This window comes from Heterodontus francisci, chromosome 17 (genome assembly GCF_036365525.1).
Source record: "Heterodontus francisci isolate sHetFra1 chromosome 17, sHetFra1.hap1, whole genome shotgun sequence".
NCBI classification, from domain to species: Eukaryota; Metazoa; Chordata; class Chondrichthyes; order Heterodontiformes; family Heterodontidae; genus Heterodontus; species Heterodontus francisci.
In genome coordinates, this window is record NC_090387.1 from 78,670,292 (window position 1) to 78,687,976 (window position 17,685).

Here is a 17,685-nt window from a genome sequence, read left to right on the forward strand (position 1 = left end):
CAGTCAAAAATGGATCCAAGCATCGCATGACCCTCCAGACCCTCTGTCAGACCACATGAGTATGCACTCAACATTTGGCCACATTTTAGTGGCCAAGTAAGTACCACCCTGGTAAAATGAGCACCCAAACGGAAAGCTGGGGTCTTTAATTTGACACTTGCCAACTTGACCGCAACCCTTATTTATGGACCAGTGACGGTGGAAGTAGAACTAGGTCCATGTACCCTCCCCGATGTGGGGAAGTTCCATCTGTAGACTTCCAATGAAATGCTCCAGTGTGTATTTATAACATGGGGAGGAAGTGGATTTTCAGCTTCAGTGCTGCACTCATGGTTTTCACATTAGATCAGCCTCTTTACTCAGTGGCCTGCTGTCTTGTACCTCATGGATCCACAAACATTATTGAGTTGTGCCTTTCCCTGTTCCACTGTTTCAAGATATAAAGGCTAAAGGCTGAGGCCCACAGACCAGGACGTCTGCAAGGTCCAGAGCAGTAGGAGAGTAGACAAGGCAACTCAACCAATGCTTAGCAGGACGCCAAGCCTGGGCTTTCAGAGCTTGTATATTGCACAATGGCAGCAGGTCCACTGGTGATCCAAAAAGCACAATCGCATAAAATGTGGAGATTTGTTACAATACAATAATCTCAGCCTGGTACCTGCTACAATTGGTTTCAACTAGGGAGGGAGAAAGGAAAAGCAGCCGAGATCCTGTTCCCACTCAATAGCAGTAAGCATTCTTGGGGAGATTGGACTGAGGGGTCAGGGTTCAGGCTCTGCACTTATTGATGATAGGCTCAGGGTACAGTCTGAACTGCTGCCATTGCTGTTCACTGTGGTCTTGCAAAAAGGAAGTCCAAGACAGTTTAGCAAGGTGGTGATGGTTCTTTAAAGATGTCAGAGTGTATTCTTCTAACCATTGACCCTCCTAGGCTAGCAAAGTGCTATGAAGTGACCATCCTGTATTACAGGCTGTGTGTTCCCTGCAGCTTGGTTCCTCAGGAGACAGGGTTACTTACACGTCACAAACTTCCTTCAGGACAGTTGATAGAGGCTTTTTCTGTGGGGATCAAAAGAAAAGATAAATGTGGTTAGTCCATCAAGGAGCAGCAATGAAACAAGTGCGTCGTGCAAAAGGCTCGTCCCAATCCTGTCCACACCCTATGTCCAATCAGGCAGCACAGCCAGTCAGAATAAACCTACAACTCACTACCCCTCCCCTCCCGCAACCCTGCTTCCCCACTGCATATCACAACATCCAAATGTGTGTTAAATGACACCAAAGGTTTCACAATACACTGCAGTCCATTCCTTATGTAAGGAATGTCCTGCTATCATCACTATGTTGGAACATTTCCCTTCACAATCATATTGGCAGTTTGTAGTCAGTCATACTGCTTACTATGACTTGTATATGTCTAAGCGACTGTTTCCTTTCAAGGCTTAACAAGCCCAAGTTTCTCCAGCTTTTTCTACATAACTGCCAGTTATGTCCCAGCATTGGATGTTTGGGAGTCCCAACCAGACAGCTGAGCTGAAGCCCCAGGCTCGAATGAATCTAGTCTTAAACACCTTTCACTTCACTGGGGTGAACTCAATGGCCCAAGTGTTTGGTGGTGACACCAGCCAAAATCTCGAGTGACGAAGATCACTCTGGTCTGGCAGCACCTCAATTTTAAAATTCTCATTCTTATCTTCAATTTCCTCCATGACCTCACCCCTCCCCATCTCTGTCAGCTCTGCCAGCCCTACACCTCTCTGAGATCTCGGAGATCCATTGGTGGCTGTGCCTTCATCTGCCTAGTCCTCAAACTCTGGAATTCCCTCCCTAAACAGGTTCATCTCTTTCTGCTCCTTTAAGATGCTTCTTAAAACCGACCTTTTTGACCAAGCTCTAATGTCTCCTTATGAGCTTGATGTCAAATTTTGTTTGATAATGCTCCTGTGAAGCATCTTAGGATGCTTAAAGGTGCCCTATAAATGCAAGGTGTTGTTGTTAAGAAATGTTCAGGGGCAAACTTGCATCCTATGCTCAGGCTCATAATTCCCGACATGGTCGGCCCATATGGCACAGAGTCAAGGTACATGCCAAGAGGAGGAAAATAAATCCAATCAGAACGTCTACAAACCAAAAGAACTGGGATGGCGATCAGGAATCTTGGAAAAATCCCACACTTTTCACTCTTAGCTAAATCAGAACTCTTGTCGAAATTTAAATATTTTCTAATTGGAATGTGTACAATGCAGACTGGGAATCAGTAAGTTCTGGGATAGCTGTGTACAGCCCAGTTGCCAAATCAGTAATCCACAGGCTTTATGAAGTACTTGAACCAGTTTTGAGAAGCACAATGTCTGGCTTTGTGTGCTACTTTAGGAAACTCTAAGCAACAATAGACTTCATTACAGACAGAGCATTCTCATGCTCATTCTGTGGACTTGATTCATAGACTCATACAGCACAGAAGGAGGCCATTTGGCCCATGGTGTTTGTGCCTGCTCTTTGACAGAGCAGTCCAATTAGTCCCATGCCCCTGCTCTTTCCCCATAGCACTGCTTCTGAAGCATTCTAACACAACTGGTGAAGTATTGAGGCAGTATGTGAACTATTGTAAGATTCACAGGACTACAAGTAATATCCAAAGAATACATGAGTTTTTATTATAACTTAACCAGGACCAATATATATATACACATAGCTACTGCACAGACACATCTACACACATCTTACTGTGTCAGGCTACACCCACAACTCCCTGGACATGACATCACTTCCTCCGGTGACCGTCACTTACAGCTTCTTACTGTGGTCCCACAATATCCCCCTTTTTTTCCCCAAAGATAAAAACATATGTACAATATACAATGATGTGGTGGTTCGGACTAACTATACATGATGAAAACAAAACGTTATTTACAAGTAAGCAAGTTTAACACTGTCTAAAATGTAGAGGAGGTTTGTTTATTTGTCCCCATCTGATTATCGTAAACCTCTTCCCAGAGCTGAGCTCCACTTGCAGCTCCTCTGAGACTGTGGTGACTCGGAACTCTGGTTATCATGTTCTTCCTCTGCGCTCATAGCCTCTGTATGTTCATCTCTTTGTTTTTGAATGTGTCCATGAAATCACACGTACTGTTGTCGTACAGCTTTCAGAGTTGATTTCGATTCCATCTGAGAACCGCACCATTGGGTGTCTGGACCTCGTACAATCTGGGCTGGTTGCATATCCTAGCATCCTCTGCAGGATACCAAGTTCCTGATGCATAATTGAGGATTCTGATTTTCTGTCCTATTCGCAATTGAGCTAATTCTGGTCCCTCTTGCCTGTTGTACGATGCCTTCATCTTCCTTTGTTTAGACAGAAGTATATCCTTTATTGTGGAAAACATGGAGAGATGACGACTGGGTAGGGTAGTTCGTACCTGCCTTCTGAACATCAACTATGCAAGCGACGGTAAGCCCAGTCCAGTGGAGTAGCTCAGGAGGAGCAGTATTGCAACCTTGAGGTCTTGTCCCGTCAGCCTACACTTTAATATTAGCGATTTGATGGAGTGCACCATACGTTCAGCCATGCCATTGGACTGTGGATAATGCAGCAGTGATGTCACTTGATTACCTCCCCACCTGGCACACGTCTTGGAATGGTCTTCCTGCATATTGCAGCCCATTATCGGAGATAATTTCTTCCAGTATGGCAAATAGGCTGAACAGACCACTGACAGTATCAGCAACCACTGCACTTGACGTATCTCGTAGCTGCCTGATGATCGGAAACTGGGTGAAGTAATCTGTAACAAGGAGGAAATCATAACCTTGAATGTGAAATAAATCTGTGACAATTTTCGCCCATGGATGTGAAGGTGTTCCATGTGGGATCAAGAGTGCCTTCTGTTGATTTGGCTGACAACTTTCGCATTCCTCACAGGATTTCACTGCCGTCTCAACATCAGTGTTGATTCCTGGCCAGTAGACCATCTCTCTGGCAAGGTGTCTATTCCTAAAAGCCCTTGATGCGGTTGGTTTAGAATATCAGAATGCAGAGCTTCACATATCAGGTCCTGTTTCCTTTTGAAAATTACCCCTTGTGATATACCAAGCTCGTCTCAATACTGCCAGAAACAGCGTCGATGCTCGGTTACTTCCTGTCTGGCGTCAGACCACAATCACCTTCCACAACAACAATAGGGTAGAGTCATGTACCGTCTCATCTCTTAGTCGCTCGCATTTGTGGAGTCCAAAACGCATGAGGTTGATCTTCAGGACATCCTCAATCTCATTATCCACACCACAGACGTGCAAATCTAGCGAGACATCTGCATCTTTATTCAGGTTAGGCAACCTGCTCAGGTTGTCCAATGTGACCATTTTGCTGCCTGGTTTATATCGGACGTCACAATCGTAGCCCTGGACTTCCAGTGCTGCTGTTGGGGTCTTCCCGCTCTTTTTGGCTTAGGCCCCATACACAAAGCAAAAAAACCCAGGAAAGCTCATGTAATAATGGCCTCAGCAACTTGTGTTCAAATTTCTTGGTCCACTGCCAGATTAGTTGAAAGCTCCAATCTCCTGGTAATTTGCCTGCTGTACTCAAGAGAGTTTCAAAACCCCCCAGGGTCCTGTCTGCAGTCCAAGCTCACTGCACTGTTGTGGGATCTGCTGCCAGCTGCTCTTCCTTGTTCTCTCTTTGTGTGTTCTTCAGAAAAAAACAAACATTGCCACGATGTAATATTTAGTGCTCTTCAGAAAAACATATCCCAAACATTGCTGCGATGTAATATTACTTGTTCCTTTGATGTATGATCTACTGTAATATTCACAGGACTACTAGTGATATCTAAAGAATGTGAGTTTTTATTATAACTTAACTAGGACCTATATATACACAGCTACTCCACGAGCACATCTAAACACATCTCACTCTGACGGGCTACACCCACTACTGTGTGACATGACCTTTACTTACAGCCTCTTAAGGTGGTCCCACAACATCTTCCTGATATTTGTGGCTGACCAGATTTTGGTGGTTGCTTCTTACCTGGTCAAGGTCTATCAGTTGAGGATAGGCTCCTGGCATCTGCACAGCAATCTTCACAATATCTTTGGACGGTGGCATGGCGGCTTCTGTCTGTAGAGGCTGTGGGGCGGGCTCACCGCACTAGAGTGGGAACCTAAATAATACAATGATAAACAGACTTTAATTATACATAAAATTCAAATAACTCACCATAAAAGAAGTTTGAATGTTCCTTCCTTCCCTTCAACCTCCTCCAACTTCCATTCATCTCAACTTAAGCATTGGGAGGTTTTTCAGGCCCAAATGCAGACTTGAATGGAGAAGGAGGAAAGGCTACAGAACTGTATAGGCCGAAATGGTTGTCAAGGAGACAGATGGACTAGCTGTTTGACACTAACGGGAAGAGGACAATTGGAGAAGGAAATAAAGAAAAATGTAGCATGCGTGTTGTATGCAATTTTTTCTTTGGTCAACTAAAAAAAGTCCTTAAAGAAATAGTTCTCTCCCCTTCCCCACTCTCTCTTTGGGCCACACCCAAGCTCAGTCCGTTTCCAGGTTCAGCTGGACAGAGGTGTGCAAAAGTGACCATGGGATGACTTAACAATAAAATATTCTACTTGGAATGTTCCTCCCAGTCAGGAACTGCCCCGTCTGCCATCAGCGTCCTTCTACAAAGACATGGACTGAGATAGGAATCTCGGTGTAGGGTGCTGAATGTCAATCAACCAGAAGAAAAGTAATACTTAACTCAAACGTAACTGGATCTGCAAGCCAATAGGCTTGCTGCTCTTCTTAAAGGGACACTTGTTGAACTACTTTCCACATTTCTAAAGGGCATCATCTACAATTTACTGAGAAAACTGTCTATATGAACACCATATATTACAAGAGATATTCCCAAAACAAAGAACAAACTTGCATTTATATAGTGCCTGTTACAACATTAGGACATCCCAAAGCACTTTACAACCAATGAAGTACTTCCAAATTGTGGTTCCTGTTGTAATGTAAGAAATGTGATGGTTAATTTGCGCACAGCAAGGACTCAACAAACAGCAATGTGTTAATGACTAGATAATCAGTTTAGTGATGTGGGTGGAGTGATAATTTTTGGCCAGGGCACCAAACTCCCCTGCTTTTATTTGAATAGCAACATCGGATGTTTTACGACCACCTGAGAAGATAGACAGGGCCTCAGTTTAACAACTCATCCAAAAGACAGCACTTTGACAGTACAGCGCTCCCTCAGTACTGCACAGGACTGTTAACCTAGACTTTATGCTCAAGTTTCTGACTGTCTGACTCAGGCTAGAGTACAACATGGTGAGCCATGACTGCCACTGTAACCAATTCTGCTAACTCTCTAACTGTGGATGTTATGTTCTTCAGTGGCCATTTCTGGTTTCGGAACTGAATTTGAAGTTAAGGAAAACTGGGCTTGTTCACTTGGGAAAAGAAAGGATGGCATTGACCACAATTAGGTTTTCAGATTCGAAAAGGGAACGCTCAGGAAACTAGTCCACTGTGGTGAAAGGCTGAAATAGCAGGGGATCTGAGTCAAAAATGAGGAAGTGAGCACTTTCACTTAAAGAGATCCTACAGATGTGAAAAAGTTACTATGGGGACCAGTGAAGCAAGCTGTTGATGAAATAATTAGATGTGATCCCACAGAGAGAGAGAAAGGACATGATGAGAAGCAAGGTGGTGAGCAGCCAAGAAATGGGGCTGGTTGGGTCTGAATGGCCTTTTTCTAGGATCAGAGAATGATATAGCATAGAAGGAGGCCATTCGGCCCGTTGTACCTGTGTCGGCTCTAATAAAGAGCAGTTCAATTAATTCCCCTGCTCTTTCCCCATAGCCTTGCAACTTTTGGCCATTCAAGTATTTATCAAATTCCTTTTGATAGTTACTGTTCAATCTGCTTTCACCAACCATCCAGAGAGTGCATTCCAGATCATAACAACTCACTGTATTAAAAAAATGTTTCATGTCGCCTCTAGCTCTTTTGCTGATTACTGTAAATCTCTGTCCTCTGGTTACCGACCCTTCCGACACCGGAAACAGTTTCTCCTTATTTACTCCATCAAAACCCCTCATGACTTTGAACACCTCTATTAAATCTTACTTTAACCTTCCCTGCGCTAAGCAGAACAATCCTAGCTTCTCCGTCTCTCCATGTAATTGAAGCCTTTCATTCCTGGTACCATTCCAGGAAATCCTATCCAAAACTTGACATCCTTCCTAAAGTGCGGTGCCCAGAATTGAATACAATACTCCAGCTGAGGCCGAACCAGTGTTCTACAAAGGTTTAGCATAACTTCCTTGCTTTTGTTACTCCCTGCCTCTATTTATAAAGCCAAGGATTCCATGTGCCTTTTTAACACCTTCTCAACTTGGCCTGCCACCTTCAAGTTAAAAGTGCTATATAAATGCAAGTAGTTGTTGAATGTTCCTGCTGTGTTTCAGCGAACAGGACTCCAGCCACAGTGTGGAAGCAGCTTTCAACACAGTTTCAGCATGACTCTCAGTTTCAGCATGACTCCCTCTGCCTTACATTTGACTGATCTAACAATACAGTTCAGAATTCCCTTTGCTGTGTTGACCGCTCTTAACAGAATCCTATCTGCAAAGCTTCACACACCACTTCCTCTTACCAATGAAGCCTTCTCCCAGACCTGGTAAGGAGCAAGGTTGTTGAGAACTGGCCATTTTTTACTCCTTCCAAACAATGATTCATCCCAGTTATTTCAGCCTTTGCAACTCAAAAACTTCCAGTGTTGCTACCCAGTCTAATTCGGAATGGCAAATTTATCGATACATTATTGAAAAGCTTGCATTACGTGCCACTTCCTGTGCATAATTTTCACTTCCTGCTGGCACAATTTTTGGTCATGCTTTTGTGAGATTTAATGCCTCATTCAGTGATGTTAGTTTTCCTTGCCCCAGCTGACTGGATCCTGGGGAGTGCTCCACGCCACAAGCAAACTTCAAAATCAGCACAACAGAGCTCCACTCACTGCAGAAGAATGCAGATGGCTGTAGTGCTAAAGACTTGTGCTCCAGAACTCGCCTCATCCCTACCCAAGCTGTTCCAGTACAGCTACAGCACTGGCATTTATCTGACAATGTGGAGAATTGCCCAGGTATGTCCTGTCCACAAAAATACAGGACAAATCCAATCTGCCCAATTACTGCCTCATCAGTCTACTTTCAATCATCAGCAAAGTGATGGAAAGTGTCATTGACAGTGCTATCAAGCAACACTTACACAGCAATAACCTGCCAGGAAGCAGCTCAATGGAGTACTGCTTCAACAGGGTGCTTAAGTGGGGGAATTTGGTGAGTGAGGGCATTTCGAAGGTTGATGTCTCTCTAAAATCTAGTCAAATTTAGCATTTAACTTAACTTTAACCTGAACTTGTAGTTTCTTTCACAGTGTTAGTCAGTGGTAAACAAGCTGACTGCTAGTGGCAGCTACACAGTTAGTTAATCAGGTGGCTAGCTAGAACCGGTTACCTGGTCAGCAGGGGCTGACTCAGGACTTTGGATTTTCAGTTAGTATAAATACAGGAGGTTTCTGCTCACGCATCAAGTAAGTAGCACGATGTCCAGCTCGACTGAGTACTGCATCGACAGAGTGCCTCACTCGGGGAATTCAGTGCAGTGAGGGAAGAGGTGCTGTTCTGTTCTTTCACAAAACAAGGAGTGGTTGGAGTTAGGGAGTGGGAGACAGTAAAACCCAGCAACAGCACCGGCGGCTGATAAATCAGAATGGGGGGAGATTGGACCTTCCATGGTGTTTCCCAAAAAAAGACAAGGCATGACATCAGAGAATAGCAGGTAGACAATTGGTTGGTAAGTTTTTAAGATTTTTTTTCTCTTTAACCTAGGGTAGTGCTTTAAGCTAGCACCGAGAAATTATAAAGTACTGAATTACATTTACAGCTTATATTAATTTATAACATTTCAATCAGAGTAAGTATAACAGTAAATGAATTAATAAGAGTAGTACCACAAAGCAGCTCTAGAGGCATTAATTAAAATTCATACTTTATACATGGTACTAACCAGATTATAAAAGAGGGAATAGAGATTTTTCATTTGATTATGGATGGGCAGCTAAACCTGTTGCTGCAAATCCTGACCCGTGTGCGAACTCCAGGACAGTTCATGTGTCTTTGGGGACCACATGTGTAGGAAGTGTCTTTCGCTGTTTGAGCTTGAGCTCAGGATTTCTGACAGTGAGGGGAAGCTGGAGTCACTGCGGAGCATCAGGAAGGATGTGAGTTTCCTGGATCATATGTTCCAGGAGGTAGTCACCCCCACAGGCAGTAGAAGTTCAGGATAGTAGATGGCTGGTCATCCGGAAGGGTAGAAAGAGGTAGAAGATGCAGGAGTTTTTGGGGTGTGTGCCATTCTCAAACCAGTACTTAGCTTTGGAGACTGTTGGGAGTGAAGACACCTTGAACAAGTGCAGTCTAGACCATGGCACTAAGGGGCAAGGGACTGAACAAGATGTTGGGGGTGGGGGGGGGGGGGGTGCGAGAGAGACCAACAAAGAGTAGAAATGCAGTCATTATAGGAGATTCTACAGTTAGGTTGACAGACAGGCGTTTCTGTAATCGTCATGGTGAGTCCTGCATGGTGTGTTGCTTCCCTGGTGCCAGGGTAAAGGACATCACAGTGAGGGTGTAGGATATTCTGCAAAGGAAAAGGAGTGAGCCATAAGTTGTGGTACACGTTAGTACCAACGAGAGAGAGAGAGAGCAGGTATTGAGGTCCTATGGTCAGATTTTCAGGAGCTAGGGAGGAAGTTTAAAGTAGGACCTCAAAGATAGTGATCTCTGGATTACTCCCAGTGCCACACACTAGCAAGAGTAGAAATAGGAAGATAGGGAAGATCAATGGATGGCTTGAGGTATGGTGCAGGAGGGAGGACTTCATATTCTTGGGACATTGGGACCAGTTCTGGGGCAGGAGGCACCTATTCAAAAGAGATTGGTTGCACCTCAACAGGAATGGGACCAATGTCCTTGCAGGGAGGTTCCCTAGTGTGATTTGGGAGGATTTAAACTAAATTGGCAGGGGGATGAGCACCTGCATATAGAGGTAGAAAAGAGGAAGAAGGTGCATAAAGGAGTGAGTGCGTTGGATAGTACAGGAAAAGAAAATAGTACCATATTAGACAGGAGAATAAAAAGAACCACATGGAATACAAAAACAGGATTACAATGCAGGTATGTAAATGCACAAAATGTGGTGAATAAGGCTGGTGAGCAGCAAGCACAAATTGATGCGTGGCAATATGACGTGGCAGCAATAACGAAATGTGGCTTCAAAATGGTGAGGACTGGGTACTTAATATTCAGGGATACGAAGTGTTCAGAAAAGTCAGGGCAGGAAAAAAAGGGAGGTGGGGTGGCAGTACTGATTAGGGAAGACCTTGTAGTGTTGGAAAGAGAGGATGTTCTTGAGGGGGCAAAGACAATCCATTTGGTTAGAGTTGAGAAGCAAAAAGGGTATGATCACCGCTACTGGGGGTATTCTATAGGCCTCCAAATAGTGAGAGAGAGAGAGAGAAAATCTGCAGGGAAGTCATAGAGATGTGCAAGAACTATAGAGTGATGATATTGGGGGATTTTTATTTCTCCAAGTACCGATTGGATAATGTTAGAGTAAAAGGTAAGGGGGCAGGAGGTATTTCTGAAATGAGCTCTGGAGAACTTCCTTGACCAAATAGTTGTTTTTCAGCCCAACTGGGAAGGAGGCATTGCTGGATCTGGTGCTGGGGAAAGTGGTGGGCCAAGTGGACCAAGCCTGTAGGGGGAATACTTGGGTAAGAGTGACCATAAGGTGTAGATTAATAACGAAGCGCAAGGAACAATCTAAAGTAGAATTTCTAAATTGGAAGAGGGCTAACTTCAATGGGATGAGAAGGAATCTAGCCAGGGTAAAATGGAACCAAAGGTTGACAGGAAAATCTGTAATGGAACAGTGGGTGATCTTTAAGGAGGAGATGTTTCAGGTGCAGGGTAAGTACATTCCAACAAGGGCGAAAGGTAAGGGAACCAAAGCCAGGACTCCTTGGATGACAAAGGAGATAGAGAATATATTGAAGCAAGAGGGTATATGCTGACTGTCAGGTGAATTCTTCAAGCGAGAACCAGGCCAAATATAATAAGTTGAGAGGGGAGGTGAAGAAGAAAATAAGCCTGGCAAAGAGAGAATATGAGAATTGAATGGCAGTCAACATAAAAGAGGACCCAAATATCTTCTACCAGCATGTAAATACGAAGCGGATAGTAAGAGGCAGTAGGGGCTATTAGGAACAAAGAGCATGATTATATGCTTAGAAACAAAGGGCAAGGCTAGAATACTGAAAGAGTATTTTGTACTAATGTTTACTAAGCTGACAAAATATTGGTAGAAGCGGAGATGGTGGAGGCAATAGATGGGGTGAAAATTGATAGGAAGGATGTACTGGAAAGGCTGGCTATGCTTAAGAGTGGATAAGGTGCCTGGTCCGGATGGCTTGCATCCAAGTTGCAGAAGGAAGCGGGAGAGGAGATAGCAGAAGGGCTTGCAATCATTTTCCAATCTTCCCTAGATACAGGGAGGTGCCAGAGGTTTGGAGAGTGGCAAATGTGAAACGTTTATACACAAAAATGTCCAAAGACTGTCCTAGTAACTACAGGCTGGTCAGTTTAACATCAGTGATGGGCAGGACATATACAGTGAATGGCAGGGCCCTGGGAGTGTTGATGAGCAGAGACCTTGGAGTGCAAATACATAGTTCCCTGAAAGTGGTAACACAGGTAGACAGGGTGGTGAAGAAGGCGTATGGCATGCTTGCCTTCATCGGTCGAGGCATTGAGTACAAGAGTTGGGACGTCATGTTACAGTTGTACATAACATTGGTTAGGCCGCATTTGGAGTACTGTGTGCAGTTCTGGTCGCCGCACTACAGGAAAGATGTGATTAAGCTAGAGAGGGTGCAGAAAAGATTCACAAGGATGTTGCCTGGTTTGGAGGGCGTGAGTTATAAAGAGAGATTGGATAGACTGGGTCTGTTTCGCTGGAGCAAAGGAGGCTTAGAGGGGACATGATAGAGGTATATAAAATTATGAGAGGCATAGATAGGGTAGATAGTTTGTTTCCCATGGTAGGGGTGACTAAAACTAGAGGGCATAGATTTAAGGCGAGAGGGAGGAGGTTTAAAGGGGATCAAAGGGGTAAATTTTTCACACAAAGAATAGTGGGTATCTGGAATGAACTGGCTGAGGAGGTGGTGGAGGCAGGAACAGTAGTGACATTTAAGAGGCGTCTGAACAGATACTTGAATGAGCAAGGCATAGAGGGATATGGAATTAATGCAGGCAGGTGGGATTAGTATAGATAGGCATTATGGTCGGCATGGACGCAGTGGGTTGAAGGGCCTGTTTCTATGCTGTACAACTGTAAGTGTGAGGTGATGTATTTTGGCAGAAGGGATAGGAAGAGGCAATATGCACTTAATGGTACAATTCTAATGAGTGTGAAGGACAGAGGGACCTGGGGGTTCATGTGCATCGATCTTTGAAGCTGGCGGGACATATTGAGAGAGTAGTTAGCAAAGCATATGGGATCTTGGGTTTCATAAACTGAGGCATTGAGTACAAAAGCAGGGAGGTTATGCTGAACCTTTATAAAGCTCTAGTTAATCCACAAGTAGACTATTGCATCCAGTTCTGGTATCACACTTTAGGAAGGATGTGAGGGTCCTTGAGAGGGTGCAGAGGAGATTTACCAGAACGGTTCCAGGGATGAGGGATTTTAGCTACAAGGTTAGGTTGGAGTAGCTGGGGCTGTTCTCCTTGGAGGAAAGGAGATTGAGGGAAGATTTGATAGAGGTGTACAAGATTATGGCAGGTTTGGATAGGGTAGACAGAGAAAAGCTGCTCCCATTAACTGATGGTACAAGGACTAGGGGACACAGATTGAAGGTTTTGGGCAAGAGATGCAGGAGGGCTGTGAGGAGGAACTTTTCTTATGCAGTGAATGGTTATGACCTGGAACTTGCTGCTCATGAGGGTGGTGGAAGAGGACACAATGAATGATTTCAAAAGGAAACCGGATGGGTACTTGAGGAAAATAAACTTAGAGCTATGGGGATAGAGTGGGGGAATAAGACTGACTGGATTGCCCAATAGAAATCCGGCATGGACTCAATGGGCTGAATGGCCTCTTTCTGTGCTGTTATGACTCACTGATGCTCAGTTTGGGTTCCAGTGTGGTATCAAGGAGCCGTACTAAAATGGAAGTTAATGGGAATCAGGGGGAAGACTCTCCGCTGGTTGGAGTTATACTACCACAAAGGAAGACGGTTCTGCTTGTTGGAAGCCAATAATATCAGTCCCAGTACATCACTGTAGGAGTTCCTCAGGGTAGTGTCCTCGGCCCATCCATCTTCAGCTGCTTCATCAATGACCTTACCTCCTGCGCAAGTTGCTGCAACTCAGACTCCTTAGACAGCACCTTCCAAACCCACGACCTCTAAACCTAGAGGGCCAAGGGCAACAGGCACATGGGAACACCACCACCTGCAAGTTCCCCTCCAAGCCACACACCATCCTGACTTGTAACTATATTATCGCTCCTTCACTATTGCTGGGTCAAAATCCTGGAACTAAAACCTGGCTACCCGACCTGATCTGAACCCGACTACATGTGTCGGGTTCTGGTCAGGTCGAAATTCCGAGTCCAGCATTAGGGCTCGGGTCGGGATGGACACTGCTTCCGGGAAGTCACGGGATCAAGCTTACCCATGATTCCCCACAACTCCAGCTGCAGGAATAGCCTGCTGCCAGAACGGATGAAGGAGATTTGTGTCGGGTTGGGTCGGCGCGGAAAAAAATTAAATGACTCGGGCTGTGGTCGGGTCGGGTTTTAATTTTATAGCCGAGTCAGGTTTTACCTGGAAGTCCCTTCCTAACAGCACTGTGGGTGTACCTACCACACATGGACTGCAGTGGTTCCAGAGGCAGCTCACCACCACCTTCTCAAGGACAAGTAGGAATGGGCAATAAATGCTGGCCTAGCCAGCGACACCCACATCCCACGAGCAAATTTAAAGAGAATTAGAGATCGAGACTTTCCCATCCTTCTGTGCAATTGGAAGTGGAGTCCTCCACTAGCTTGAGACTGTGAACTTGAAGTAGAGGGATCAGGACATTGTGATCTCTTACACAAACCCTTTGCACACTACTGGCAGCTGTGCCTTCAGCCACCTGGGCTCCACGATCTGTGACACTCTCCCTAAACTTCTCCATCTCTCACTTCTTTAAAAACCTACATCTCTTTAACCAGGCTTTTGGTCACCTGACTAATATCTCCATCTACGGCTCGTCATCCGTTTAGTTTGATTACACATCTGTGAAGTGCCTTGGGACGTTTACTATGTTAAAGGTGCTACACAAATACAAGTTGATGTCAAGGGCAGGAAAATTGCTCGACTCCTAATGAGGAAAAACAAAAGCTTTTTTTAAAAAAAAAATCATTCTTGTAGTTTTCCTCCATTTTTCTTCTCTTGCCTCTCCCGTTTAGGGTAGAGTTCAATAATTGGAGCTTGGGATGAAAGGGCTTGTTGGACAATGTACTCAGTAACAGCTGGATGGGATCGTTGCCAGAGGCTGAGGGTGGTGATGAATCGGGGATGTTATGCGAGCTGTGTGACCAGGCATGTCTATTCAAACTCTGACAGGCCATTGCAGTCTCTCCCCACCCATGCACAAGCCAGCTGGTTAAAACTTACATTACCAAAGGACTCCCACTGCTCTGCGAGAGACAGCAATAACCAGTCAGCAAGCAATGAGAAGTAAATACAAGAACTAGAGGCGTAAACGGGAGTTAGGAAAAAATGCTAGAAGGAAAAAAGTGCGAGAAAGGAGACCAAGCAAAAGAGAGAAAAAGAGAGACGGAAAACGTGACAAAAGGGAATCAATAAGAGTGTGATGGAAAGAGTGGAGAGAGAGAGAGCGGGAGGGAAGAAGAGGGAAGGGTAGAGAGAGACAGGGTGCAGAGAGACAGAGAGGATGGAGAAAGGGGGTGGAGGGCGAGAGAGAGAGAGAAAGGGGGTGGAGGGCGAGAGAGAGAGAGAAAGGGGGTGGAGGGCGAGAGAGAGAGAGAAAGGGGGTGGAGGGCGAGAGAGAGAGAGAAAGGGGGTGGAGGGCGAGAGAGAGAGAGAAAGGGGGTGGAGGGCGAGAGAGAGAGAGAAAGGGGGTGGAGGGCGAGAGAGAGAGAGAAAGGGGGTGGAGGGCGAGAGAGAGGGAAAGGGGGTGGAGGGCGAGAGAGAGGGAAAGGGGGTGGAGGGCGAGAGGGAGAGGCGGAGGGCGAGAGGGAGAGAGGCGGGGCGGAGGGCGAGAGGGAGAGAGGCGGGGCGGAGGGCGAGAGGGAGAGAGGCGGGGCGGAGGGCGAGAGGGAGAGAGGCGGGGCGGAGGGCGAGAGGGAGAGAGGCGGGGCGGAGGGCGAGAGGGAGAGAGGCGGGGCGGAGGGCGAGAGGGAGAGAGGCGGGGCGGAGGGCGAGAGGGAGAGAGGCGGGGCGGAGGGCGAGAGGGAGAGAGGCGGGGCGGAGGGCGAGAGGGAGAGAGGCGGGGCGGAGGGCGAGAGGGAGAGAGGCGGGGCGGAGGGCGAGAGGGAGAGAGGCGGGGCGGAGGGCGAGAGGGAGAGAGGCGGGGCGGAGGGCGAGAGGGAGAGAGGCGGGGCGGAGGGCGAGAGGGAGAGAGGCGGGGCGGAGGGCGAGAGGGAGAGAGGCGGGGCGGAGGGCGAGAGGGAGAGAGGCGGGGCGGAGGGCGAGAGGGAGAGAGGCGGGGCGGAGGGCGAGAGGGAGAGAGGCGGGGCGGAGGGCGAGAGGGAGAGAGGCGGGGCGGAGGGCGAGAGGGAGAGAGGCGGGGCGGAGGGCGAGAGGGAGAGAGGCGGGGCGGAGGGCGAGAGGGAGAGAGGCGGGGCGGAGGGCGAGAGGGAGAGAGGCGGGGCGGAGGGCGAGAGGGAGAGAGGCGGGGCGGAGGGCGAGAGGGAGAGAGGCGGGGCGGAGGGCGAGAGGGAGAGAGGCGGGGCGGAGGGAGAGGGAGAGAGGCGGGGCGGAGAGAGAGGGAGAGAGGCGGGGCGGAGAGAGAGGGAGAGAGGCGGGGCGGAGAGAGAGAGAGAGAGGCGGGGCGGAGAGAGAGAGAGAGAGGCGGGGCGGAGAGAGAGAGAGAGAGGCGGGGCGGAGAGAGAGAGAGAGAGGCGGGGTGGAGAGAGAGAGAGAGAGGCGGGGTGGAGAGAGAGAGAGAGAGGCGGGGTGGAGAGAGAGAGAGAGAGAGGCGGGGTGGAGAGAGAGAGAGGCGGGGTGGAGAGAGAGAGAGAGGCGGGGTGGAGAGAGAGAGAGAGAGAGACGGGGTGGAGAGAGAGAGAGAGACGGGGCGGAGAGAGAGAGAGAAAGAAAGACGGGGCGGAGAGAGAGAGAAAGGGGGTGGAGAGAAGGGGGGCTGGAGAGAGAGAAAGAGAGAGGGTGGAGAGAGAGTGAAAGACAGGGTGGAGAGAGAGAAAAAGGGGGTGGAGAGAAGGAGGGAGGGGGCAGAGAGGGCGGGGGGGCAGAGTGGGGGGCAGAGAGCAAAGGGGGGCAGCAGGGGGTTGGCAGTGCGGGGGGTGGGCAGAGCAAGGTGAGGGGGGGAAGAGAGTGGAATCCTCACACTCTTAGTTTTGGAAGATGAAATAGTGTTGATAAAGTAAACCCAGAATTCTACTTTGATGTTGGAATTTAATTTAATTTAGGTCTGTAAATAGGTCTATTCGAAACATATAACAGGAGGAATTTCTTTACGTAAAGGGTGATAAATGTTTGGGATAATTTGCTGGGTGCAGTAACAGAGATAACAGCAGTGGGGATATTCCCAGGACAGCTGGGTGATGGAATGTGGGAGACTCGGAGTACTGAAAGGACACGCCCCAACAGGCCTGGAAGAACAAACTGCTTCTTCTCAATTCTCTCATTATTCTCTCACTCACACACCAGCTTCTCCTGTGCTTGCTATTAGAAATCCCTGCTAAATTAACCAGTCTTCAGGCTTGCTCTCACTCTGTAAAAAACAGGAAATGTAGGGTGCAAAGTTAGGATGAGTAGTGCCACTGGAGACGGTGCAACAGAAGCCTTAGGCCCTCTGAATGGGAGGCGGTGCACATCCAGCATCATGCAGGGAAGGGTGCCCGCGCGGCGCCCCGCACTGGGAAGGGTGCCCATGTATTGTGACCTGCATGCAACAGAAGCCTCTGAACTGGTGCTGCTTTGATATTCTGTCAGCCCTATCAGCTGATTTGACATTCTGTTTGTGAGCTTGGACCAGGCAGGTCCATTTAACATATTCACTTGCCACTCACCAAAGAACTTGCATTCAGCTGCAGGAGGGGCCCAGCATTAACATTATTTAAAGGGCCAGGCACCCAACTTGCAGGTCACTTCTGCTATTGCAAAGTCTCTGGAAGCACTATGGAGTGTTTTTGCAGGTGGTGTGGTGAATTCCTGGATTTGGCAGGGAGTGTTGCTGCATCCTCTGAGGACTTGGTGACCTGTCCACACACAGGTTGCAACAGGTATGGGGAACAGCAGTGACAGTGCATCTGGCTCTGCAAAATGACAGGGAGATGGAGCAGAAACTGTGGAGAGG

General features: G+C 47.2%; 1 protein-coding gene across 6 annotated transcripts in view; it reads right to left on the minus strand.

The window, feature by feature from the left end:
• The window catches only part of elmo3 (engulfment and cell motility 3), a 201,421-nt gene that overhangs the window by 154,732 nt on the left and 29,004 nt on the right, over positions 1-17,685 (minus strand). For all 6 annotated transcript variants that reach the window (XM_068049746.1, XM_068049748.1, XM_068049743.1 and 3 more), the window contains 2 exons: positions 5,030-5,162; positions 1,019-1,059 (listed from right to left, as the gene is read on the minus strand). In XM_068049746.1, the coding sequence (XP_067905847.1) occupies positions 1,019-1,059; positions 5,030-5,107 (119 nt within the window). In that variant the 5' untranslated portion in view covers positions 5,108-5,162. The remainder of the gene's footprint in view (positions 1-1,018; positions 1,060-5,029; positions 5,163-17,685) is intronic.